Source organism: Pollicipes pollicipes, unplaced genomic scaffold, assembly GCF_011947565.3.
Source record: "Pollicipes pollicipes isolate AB1234 unplaced genomic scaffold, Ppol_2.1 Scaffold_4002;HRSCAF=4701_pilon_pilon_pilon, whole genome shotgun sequence".
NCBI lineage: Eukaryota > Metazoa > Arthropoda > Thecostraca > Pollicipedomorpha > Pollicipedidae > Pollicipes > Pollicipes pollicipes.
The window spans coordinates 33,290,784-33,302,622 of NW_023596420.1; the positions used below are offsets into that span (position 1 = coordinate 33,290,784).

Below are 11,839 nucleotides of genomic sequence, written 5' to 3' on the forward strand. Positions count from 1 at the left end.
GGAGGTGTGCAGAACCAGCAGGTCGACTGCGTAGAATATAATGGCGAGAAGGATGATGTTCACACACACACACGCATGCACACACACGCACTCTCACACGCACGCACGCACACACGCATGCACGCACACGCGCACACGTACACGTACACGCACACACACACACACACACACACACACACACACACACACACACACACACACACACACACACACACACCACACACACACACACACACACACACACACACACACACACACACCCTAAATTACAGTCTTAAATGCTTCCTTTATGGGTGGAATTGCTTTGCATCCTCATTTTGGAACAACCATGCAAAAGAATCAAGGCTTGCTGTACTGCCATCGTTCTGAGAGCAACGAAAATCACATTATTACCCCGGAAAGGCCATTGTCTAAGCCCTAACATACGATTTCAACCCCGGATGCACGACAACCGCATTTCAGCGACGCCCGTCCGTGGAACTCCCCAAACTCCAAACATATCGCAGAAACAAAGACACTCTACCCTCTCCTGCGTGATGACTTTTAGAACGACTGGTGCATTTCCCTGCCACTGATAATTTGTGTGATCACCGTCACGCTGTTATCGCCAGTACTGCCTTCAAAAGCAGCGGCACTGTCGCGACGATGCAGTTGTCGACGCGTCGGCGTCTTCTCGTAAAATGATCTCATTTGTAGCGGCTTGGCCTGATCGGCCTTACGAATGATTTAAAGACACCTGTGCAATTACCTGTTGTTGCCTTCCCGTCATTTTCTTGTCATTTGTGGTTGGAAATGTTTCACGCTTGAAGATATTGAAACAAGCATCAGATATGATGAAATAAGCTCACTTTCTAACTACTTGGTGCACTTTTAAGTGGACAGACTGCTCTAAACAGCATAATTATCTGTTTAGTAAAGACGTTTCTCCAGGCGTCACGGCTTGATTATGTCATCGTACCTTGCACAATATTGACTGAGAGCCAACTGGCTTGCGTGTATGTCTGGAAATCGACCCAACGTACGCCCAGATATGAGCGCTTCGACAATTATATTTTTCCTGGCCTTGATCGCCGCCTGGCTTAGGAATGGCAGGATTATAATGATGTCTATGGCCAGAATTGTGTTTGACTCCATGTTTTATTCGTCTGAGAACGGTCCCACAGCTTATGCGATCCGATTCAGCTCACGACTCATAGCCCTCTTAAACCTTTTGAATCGACTCAGCTCGGACTCACTGCTTGCGTTGAGTCATTGATGCATGTCTCACACAGCTTGCAAATCCAAGATGTGCGATTCAGTTCTGGTCGTTAATGTATATAGTGTGTATATATATATATATATATATATCTATATATAAGTTATTATATATATGTGTGTGTACATATATACATATATATATACATGTATATATATATATAATATATATATATATATATATATATGGGCGTCAGAATGTCCAAGATGACTTCAAAATACTCCTCCCGATATACCTTTCCCCCGATTTTCGCGGGCATGTAGCTCAAAAGCTAGAGGGGACTTCGGAATAATAAAGCGCAGGATTGTGAACAGCACCGAAAGGTCTTCAAGGCGGCTATTTCAGTTCAAAACCCCTATGAAAGTGGACGCTCCCTTTAATGACGTCTCGCTCCTCTGATGTAACAGACCTTCATCGTGGGCACATTCGTGGAATGTGAACGAGAACGGACCGAGCACGGACGGCTGAGCAGGTGGGCACGGAACAAGCATGGCAGTGTGTTGATAGTCACGGACCGAGCATTCGCCGGGGGGGAGATGCTCAAGGGACTTTTAACCCTCCCCGTTAGGCTCAAGCTCAGTTTTTATCACGACATTTCTCACGAAATTCCGGACTCTGACGATCAGGAAAACTTTTTTGGTTTTGACCAGTGTACACTACCAGGGCAGCGACATGCACAACCAATTAATCGTAATTTAATAACAAGACTTGTGGATAGCCGCGCAAACATGTACCTCATACAGTCCGCGGCTGGAAATATTGTTCAAGGCATCAGTGCAAGTCAACAACAGTGCAAACAACATTACACAGACAGCCCCCGAGAGGAGAGGATAGCGAGGCGCGGTTTTGGGAAGCAGAAAAATAAAAAGAACCAGAGGAGAGACAGGAGAAGAGCGAAAGGATGACATAGAGGTGGCAAGGCGAACGGACGGAGATATATACAGGCCGGAGAGACCGGGCTTTTTCGCAGATGATTTATTCAAGGTAGAAGCTGGCTGGAGAACGACGTCTTTCCGCATTAGTAGAAACATCTGAACGCACACTGCATGAAATGACGGATGCGGAACTGGAACGCTTGCCAATGGGGCCAGTGGCGAGGGCTGGAAGACTGAGCGGGATGCGGAGGGAGTGAGGCGGAGAAAATGGGGACATAAGGAGAACGACAGGCGGAGAATCCCGGTCTAGTCAGACAGATCGATTTTTCAACGGCAATGAGAACATCTGTGAAACAAAAAAACAAGCAAGACGCAAATGTGCCGAGGAAAACGCCATGTTCAGCACTCTGTGGCAAAGGCAGCATTAGTTTTTAACATACGCGTTGCGCACATATGAAGCGCAAAGACGTTGATCCCAAGTGCTGTAACTGGTTTCAGGGGTAAAGCCCGTCGCTGGGCAGACGTTTCAGATTCATGGCATTTATTAAAACAACGGCTGCAGGCTAGGCGTAGGAATGTGTGACTGAGCTCTCCGCGAACCTGCATGCTTTATGCACGCTTCATTGGTCTGAGACAATGACACGGAGTCAGTATTTGACGGCGGTAAATATTGTTAATAATAGCAGGAATTGAATAACAATACATGGACATTGGGTAGATAAGATTGTGAGTTTTGCTTTCCGTTGCATACACCGTCCTTACGCATTGTAAGCTGAACAGACATGAGGGACAGGCAATGACGAGCTGTTGGCTCCATCCTGTGTCACGTATGGCTTAAAAAAGTTCACAATCCGCGATCGTTATGATTCTCACGTTACATCCTGGAGAATTTTGGGACGTTATGTTTGTCTTGGTTTCTACGGGACCGTTTGTTACGTGACTTAAGAAACCGACGAAAATGAAGGCGCGAACAGGCTGAAATAAAACAGGTTATGAAACAAAACGTGGAGCATATTTATTATAAACCTTCGAGGACAAATATCATTTTTGGTTGGGTGACTGCAGCATTGCAAAGCAACAAGGGCGTCCACAAAAAGCTGGCTGGCGCAGATTGATTTGGTGACTTCTTCTAGGTGGAAGGTGCGGTGCGCTTCCGATGTCCCCAGAGACGACGGAACTTTACACAAACGAATGTGTTCAGTAGACCGTCCGCGGCGGAACTCCCTGACAGTTCGAATGTAACACCACTACAACAGCGGGACCGAGCCGAGCGGATGTTGAGCATGCTGTAGTGTCGTCACGCTGTTGCACTGCAGACGTCTCCAGCTTCGATGTTCGTTCGCTGCATGCAGTGCCGTGGCAAAGTCCTCACGGTCAGCAATACGAAAATTGTAGCGCGCTTTTCCGCCGTATCCCGACGCATCGTGATGGTGGCATGAGTTACCATCAGTGGCACGGGCGGAACAAACGCACCTGACTGTGAGTCATTAGTGACACTACGTCCCACAGATGGTACCCGTTCGTGCGGCATACTGATGCATCTTAGTGAAGGATGCGGTACCACTCTGTTAGATGATCTTTATTCATGTCATTGTTCAGTCCTCTGTACACGTATGTACAGTCACCGCACAAACAGCAATCAATGTCTCAGTGCATGACCATCTATTCTGCCTCCTAGTGGGTCATCGTGTCTTTCACACTCAAGTTTTACAAAAAGTACAAATACTCACAAATGTGTCGAAGCCCTCAGGCTCTGGTCAGTCTTTGGACTGCTTTAGCTAACTTAAATAGCGTGGGCTATCTATTTTCAACTCAACAAAAGTACAGCTATCTCACACGGCGGGTCAAGTAGCGTTGACAATGGGCCGACTCCGTTACCGTCCCCCACAGCCATTCACGGAGACGTCAACGACTGCAAGCACGATGCTCGCTGACATGTCATACTCATTATTTTTCCACGAGCATTGTCAGCTGATGCACCAGAGTTATAAGTTGATCCGTTGAGGCTGTGTTTAGCCAGGGTCCTACATGACTGTGTATCAGGCCATGTCGGTTCAGCTGGCATGAAGCACAGCCAACACTCAGTTGTCGCTTGCTTCACAACCACGGTTGACGTCCCACGAATATGGGAGCGCCATAAATGACTTGACCCACCCCATCCGCGCCCTTTTGACCGCCCGGTTCGGCGATGAGCATCCACTACGAAAATCCATGACAAAAAGAGCTACAAATAAGTCGTGAACTCTGTCTAATTTCCCGAGACAAGCTTCAAGGACACGAACATACAGATGTGTTCGCAATTACACGACACTTGGTTACGCTCACAGCTTCCTGTTACCTTCACAGAATGCTCCGGGAACATCCACAGTTGCCACCTCCGTTGTGGCTCTCACTCTGCAGACCGAACATAGGCCAGCATCCCTCACACCCCGTGGCAAAGGATGGTCGCGCATCTCCCTTTGACACCTCACGTTGCCGCCCGCAACTCAGATCTCGCCGCACAGTCGCACCGTCAACGCACGCGCCGCCGTCCACGCGGTAGACACCGCCAGCCGCTCCGCATCACCAGACAGCACTGTTGTAGCGGCTCTCCTGGCCGCGCTGGGTCACTAGGCCTTCTCTCCCCGCACCAACACACGCGTCACACCGAGACCTCCTCCTCGCTGTTCTCCTCGGGCAGCGGCCGCTCCTCTTCACTGTCGCTCTCCTCGTCGAAGAGCGGTCCAAGCGGCAGGTCTCCGTCGGCGGCGTCCAGTGGCGCCACGGACAGCTCAGGCGCCATGAACTGCACCTGCTCCTCGGGGAAGCGGTGCTGCAGCAGCACGTGGCGCGCCGACGCGGCCGGCAGCAGGTCGCCGATGAACCCGAACCAGTAGATCACCATGCCCGGTCCGAACCTGCCGGACAGAGGACGCCTCAGCTGAGGAGTGGCCTGCTCTGCTTACAATCACGAGGCTGTGGGCTACGGCCTTCATGCTGCCGGCGTTTCGCTCTCCCTCCGATACCATCGGCATAGAAGACTGTGGCGCTAGCGAATGTTACGGTCCAGCCCGTGGTAAACTGAGGGCACGAGTGGCGGCACGACTTTGATATAGGCTGGGCATGTAGGCCGTCGCACGTGACGCGCTGATCACGCTGTCGCACGTGACGACGGGATGCCAACTGGGTCTGGAAAGAGGACTGATCGCTGGCAGTTCGAACGAGTATATGTTCTAACTAAAAGCCGATCACCTACCAGGCAGGTTCACACGCACCTGAATCAAAGCTACATCATAACAGCAATGTAGTCTGCGCAGCGTTCGAATGTACCTCCGGCAAGGTCATGAGCACAAGATCATGCAAACAGTCGTGACCACAATACAGCATCATGGACATTGCATAACAGTCTAGTCACCTGCTCCAGTACTTCTCGTACTGGTCCCGCATGTAGGCCTCGTGGGTCTCGTCGTCACCGAACGAGGCCTTGCTTTCGATCCAGTTCACTATGCATCCCGACACCGCTGAAACGGATAGATGGTCGTGATAACGATGGTCAAATGCTGTTCTCTTTCCTCGTGGCTTACCGTGCAATTTGAAAGACGTGCTCCTCGGAGTCCGTATCTTTGGCATGATGTTTTATTATTTTTCTCGGTTATATTAGTCCTTAATCGTTCTGGGGATTTTACGACTAAGACATCGCTCATTATTTCTTGGAGGCATAAAGATAAGAACAGCACTATGTTCGTCGGGTACAGCCATGTGGGCGTCTAATAGGTGGGTCTTAATCAAAGATCGTGCCACTTCAGTTTACGGCGTCACATGTTACCATGCGCGCAAAAGAGGTCTGCTGGCAGAGGAAGAAATGACCTTCTCAACGGAACGTCTAATAACCTACGTAGCCTTAACCCAGACTCATTCTGGAAAAACCGAAGTTTCTGAAAAATCCTGTTCATGCCTCAGGGAGAGCTGATAAGTCGCAGGAGTAATTTACTGCACTGAACGGGGTGGCACGTCTAATGAGATCGACACCACTGGAAAGAAGTGTTTTAGCACAGTACGAATGCAAAATGCTACAGCGCATGTTGCGTTGTTGCATTTCATCAGGAATCATATCACGTCTCTCCTTTTGGCCCGCGTTTGTCCTTTACTCTAGCAGAGGTCTCCAACATTTCGTTTTTAGCATCAATGTGAGGCGGTCGCAGCACAGAAGTCACCTCAAGTGTGGGAGCACATAATGCCACGGCGTTACATGTCTAAGTTGGAAACTTCTCCGACTTTTGGCGGTACGGTTAGCGAGTTTCCCATTGTACAAAGCAGAAGCGGAACAGGACAGGCGCGCACCGCATCGTACGCAGAGAGCAGTCAGGGCAGGGCAGGGAAAACGGGACAGAACAGGTCAGGTCAGAACAAACCGGACCAGGACTAAGTGGGTTACAGCCAGCATTGACAGATAAAGTGGGCGCACGAGCAGAATAGGGACATCTAGGACTGGACGGAGACAAACACCGCCAGCATAGTAATGACATGGCAGAGCATCGCAAAACGAAAGAGGCAGAGATCAGTCCAAACAATACGGACTGTCCTGTCCTCTCCAATCTGAGGACTGGACCGGCCAACCTGGTCTGACCTGAGCAGAACAGACCAAACCTGACCAGACAAGACCAGACATGGCGTGGCGTGGCGTGGCGTGGCGTGGCGTGGCGTGGCGTGGCGTGGCGTGGCGTGGCGTGGCGTGGCGTGGCGCGGCGCGGCGCGGCGCGGCGTGGCGTGTATCGGCGAGCAGCAGGGCAGGGCAGGGCAGGACAGGGCAAAGCAGGGCAGGGCAGGGGTGGAACAGAACAACGCAGACCAAACATGATAGGGCAATACAAGACAACAGTACAAAACAGGATATGGCAAAGCAAAACACGACAATATCAGCATGTGGTCCGTCCTGATCCAGACACATCCCCGTCCGTCCCGTCCCGTCCCGTCCCGTCCCGTTTTTGTTTTGGTTTGTTTTGTTTTGTTCTGTTTGCTTTGTATTTCACCAGTTGTTCGCCTGCGCTGCGGCTCGTGTGCTTACACTTGGTCTGAACAGCTCCGGGGGCCACTCTTCCCTCAGTGAGAAGAGCCCGGGCCCAGTCTCCGGGCCAGACCTACCGATCGGCACGTCCAGCAGCACGTCGGGGGTCTTGTCGTGGCCCCGGCGCCGAAGGTCGTCTTCGTCAAGAAACGGGATCTTCAGAGAGATGAGCTTCTTCTTCAGTCGCATCTCGTACTCCAGACCGACCGTGCTGGAAGCGCGAAGCGTCGTGAGGCGTTGGCGGCCGGGCGATCTGCGCTGGCGCGCGTAGTGCACGGGTTTGTGTCCCCTAATGACCAGCTATACATAACTTGGAAATAAGATAACCGGATTACAGGTGAGAAGCTGTTTTGCTATCACTCCAGTACCATAAAAGTAGAAGACACAAAGTGACGGGACATAGCCATACGTCAACTGAGTGGTAACGAATGGGACGAAATTGACTAGTCCATGAGAAAAAGGGCACCACTAATACATTTCATATTTCAAGACCTCCACATCGGAAGACTAGCCTCGACACATCCTGTTTGCCTTTACACGTGCTAAGTGAATCAAGGACACTGTTCTCGACAATGCATCCTGCGAAATACGCTCAATTTCTTCCCCACAAAGCGCAGTTAGGACGGCCTCCGGAACATCCGCGTCTAAAGGCACGCGTCTTCCCGGACCGCGCTCTGAAGATTTCATCCCAGCAAACCACCCGCTGGACAAAATCTGGCTCCGCAGGCCCCCTCTAATCTTCTGACACCCTGCATACTATTCGCCACGTCACGGGTCCACGCGCGTCGACATCTGAGAGGACCCCCTTTCCCCGCAGCGGCCACAGCCACATCGCAACATCGCTCCAGGCGGGCGGTGGCGTCACAGCCCGCCGGCGGCACTCACTGCTTGACGAGCTCGGCCAGCGGGCCGTAGCCGTTGTCGCGCAGCACACACAGCCGCAGCTCGGCGGCCACGCGCGGCTCGGCCAGCAGGCCCGGCTCGCGCACCAGCTGCGCCAGTCGCTGCCGCTTGCCGCGGTCCGACATGCGCCGGTACGCCGCGTCCGTGTCGTTGGCGTAGCAGTTGAGGATGAACTTGGCGAGCAGGGCGGGCGCCACCTGCAGGCGCGTGGCCATGCGCAGCAGCACGCCCGCCGACTCGCCGGCGTCCAGCGCGTCCAGGAACCTGCGGCAGCGGAGGGGCGGCGTCACAGGTGGAGCTCTGGCATCTGGAGCGGGTGCACGCTGGCTGTTCGGATGCCTCCGACTACAAACGCCTTCAAAAGGAGATTTCGAAGTGACAACAACACAGCGTTGCAGGTGTTTTAGGGACATAGTGCCATCTGTGCGAAAGATATCATACCTTTTCACCAAACAATATATCACATAGATAAGAATTGCACATGGAGAAACATAGATTTGTTTTGCTGCCACAGCTGGCCCGGACACTACAGGTGTACTATCATTGCAGCTGCTTCGAGCGTATCTGAGTGGAGATCACAGAAACTTGAAGCATTAACCTCTTATGATATTTGGGTGGGCCTGGTCTGGTGTGAATGGTATCCCTGTTATGATTTGTTTGAGAGAGAGAGAGAGAGAGAGAGTAGCAGTGAAAGAGTGGACTATGGCGAATAACTGGAATGTCATTAGTACCTCAATGTGGCCAGATGAATGCTGCGGAAAAACTTCCGTTATGCACGACTTCCATAGTTTCCCAGTTGTTACCGTTAGTTACTCCATTGAAGGCACGTCCACGTGGTGGTTGTGCCGTGTCTAGTCATACAAGACAACAACAACAAAAAACACGCACGCGGTGCACAGGCATGCATATACGCGCACAGGTGAAACCAGCTTCCGCCAATGAGTCAGCGATTCAAAACAGTCAAGAGTACCCGCCGCGAGGGCACACGGACGGCCGCCGTCCGTGGCGGCGGCGCGGCACGGACAATGACGCTGGGTGGCGGTCAGTCGGACGCGCAGGAGATGCAGCAAGCCGACGCCGCCCAAAAAAGCGCGGGTTTGACGTTGGGAAGACTCGGCGCACGTCACGAAGAGCACGCAATGCACTGGGGGATTGGGGCTGTGCGGTGCCCTGTGCACATTCAGACAGTCCCGGTGGTGCACAAAATCCGCGACACTACGCCAGCCGAGCGCTTCCAGAACGGGTGAAATGTGATCGCTGCAGTGGACACCATTCACTGGTCTGGCTGCGAAGTACATGCTCTTTTCATCCTGTTTAGGTGATGCTCGGTCGCTCCACCCCAGATGGATAGGCAGTGGAGGATGTGGGGAATACGTGAATTTGGACAAGGAGCTTCAGAACCTCCGGCGTGAACTGGTGTCGAATTTTGAACAGGGATACGAGGATTGCATTACAGCGTCGAACGAGAGAGGAGATGTGGGTTTCCTAGGTGAGGTGGTGGCAGAGGAGTACACCCAGTATCTTCACTGAACATGATAGATGAATTCTGTGCCAGAGATGGTAATGTGGAAGTTGCCAGTTTTTGCGACAGAGGGTTTGGTGTGTAATCGGGCGTGTCGCGCCCTCCCGCTGGCTGCAGTCCAAACTGCCCGAGGCAGTTCCAGAAGTCTCGCCGCCCCGTCAGCAAATCGCTGCACAGGTAAGGGTGTCGCGCAAAAGTGATCACTTCGTCCACTCTGTTACGGCACCGCTAGTACACGTGGCGCGCCTCTGCGGTATAGCAGCGCTTCCAGGCCTTGCGGGTGCAGTCGCGCTCCTCCATAGTACTTCATGCTTGAGCCATGCCTCAGATACACACAGGATGTCCGTGTGGTGTTTCTGCAGGACCTGGTTGAATTCGCCCAGTCGGCGTGTTAGCGACCGGGTATTGCTATAACCAGTATTGTAGTGGTGTTGACTGGTGGGCTCAGCCGCGCCGCGATTAAAGAGGGGTATTAGCTCTGTGGCATACAGGACACAAAAGCCTGACATTTGGGTTAATGCTGATTCATGTGATAAAGTGTTCACGAATATCAGATCAACACATGCAAATTAAGCTCAAAGGTTCAGCCTTACGGAGTGACACACCTCTACTTTGATGTAAATATCTCAAACCCAACGCACAAACATCACAGTACAAGCACAAAGGTTATACAGAAAACACAACACAAACAACATTTATGGCAAGGGCTAACCAAGAACATCCCCATTGCGCGCACCGCACGCCACATCCAGCTACGCGCTTTGCCCCCTCCCCCAGCACGTACTGTTTGTAATACTTCGCGATGATGTGTGGCTTGTTGTGCTGATAGATGGTGCGCTTGGTGTGGCGCACGTACTCGTGGCAGGCGATGCTGCCCAGCGTGTCGCGCTGCACGCCGGGGAACGTCAGCTCGCGGGTGTCCAGCGGGAAGCTGAGCCGCGAGATGCAGCGCACCACCGCGTTGTACTGCTGGCGCTCCATGGCCGCCAGCTGACGTCACACCCGTGCGGAACAATGTCAGGTCCCGGCCAGGCCCTGCCGCCACAAGGACGTCGGTGAAGCTGGAGGACTGAAAGATGTGCTGTATCCACTTTAACAGTGAAATTGTGGTCTTCTTCCTGTCAATTAATGATATCAATTATTTGCTCTGATATTGCAGTCTTCCATTATACATTGTGCCCCACAGCATAGGCATAGGAACAGGGGACTTTGTGGAACCATGCACCACCTTTTTCCAAGAGCAAGAAGTGATGCATCCTACCTACCAGAGACTAAACTCCAAAATTATGTTCAGGTACAGGTCAAACACACATCAATGATCTAATTCTGAATTAGTTCATTTTGATAACCACCTTGATGAGATGTTGCAATTCCTATAGATAAGACAAACCAGAAACCACATTTTCATCTAATGCTGGGCCTTGGTCAGGCATGTTGTTTTCATGCCTAAGAAACATTTTCACATCCCTGGACAGAGAAACAGGCACATTGCATGAAAGTCATGGCAACCCCATAGCCTATAATTCTTATGCCATCTTGCTTTTTGCCAGTCATGTGCTCTGAAATCTGCCACATCCCTGGAGTCTTGTATTTGTAAGTTACTTGGCAGATTAGCATCAGATACTCAAAACATCATTTTCACATACTTAATGCCAAAGCCTTATGGTGCAGTCAGCAGAAAACAAATGCAAGAGTGGCATTACATGCATACTCACAATGTGCTTCATTTGTATGGTTTACCCAAAAAGAAATTACTGAACTATAATGTTCACCTTATTCTGCACAATGGAAAGCTCAAATTTGTGACTCACCCTGACCTGCTTCACTAACACAGCATGAGGGATGACTGCATTATGCACACATATACCATGGTAAGGAGCATGATATTTATTCACATAACACTGAAGCACACACCCATGGTGAGATTCCGATATTCATGAGGGCCACATCATGTATTTCATTAATCCCACAATTTACAGCAAATCACATAATAGCCCACTCTTAGTAATTGCATTGGGGTATCTTGGTACTGTATCTCCCTCACCAATCAGGCACTTACAGTGTCAAGCGCCTGACATGAAACTTTGAATGAGTTGCACATGACCATTGTTTGTCATCATTGTTATGCTATATCCAGCTTGACCTGTGCAGGAGACCAAAAGACACAGTAATATCAGTGCTAATGTAAAAGACGTGTCATCTTTATCAAATTTTAAGACCTGGAACGGTTAAGCTGTCAT

General features: G+C 51.0%; 1 protein-coding gene across 1 annotated transcript; it reads right to left on the reverse strand.

Annotated features, from left to right (window-relative positions):
* Positions 1–3,760: 3,760 nt before the first annotated feature.
* Positions 3,761–8,326, reverse strand: LOC119093546 (CDAN1-interacting nuclease 1). Its single transcript, XM_037216511.1, has 4 exons — positions 8,060–8,326; positions 7,252–7,385; positions 5,525–5,630; positions 3,761–5,027 (listed from the first exon to the last, which is right to left on the reverse strand). Exons 1-4 carry the CDS (start codon positions 8,290–8,292, stop codon positions 4,772–4,774), a joined length of 729 nt encoding a protein of 242 aa, XP_037072406.1. The 5' UTR covers positions 8,293–8,326; the 3' UTR covers positions 3,761–4,771.
* Between the last annotated feature and the right edge of the window lie 3,513 nt (positions 8,327–11,839).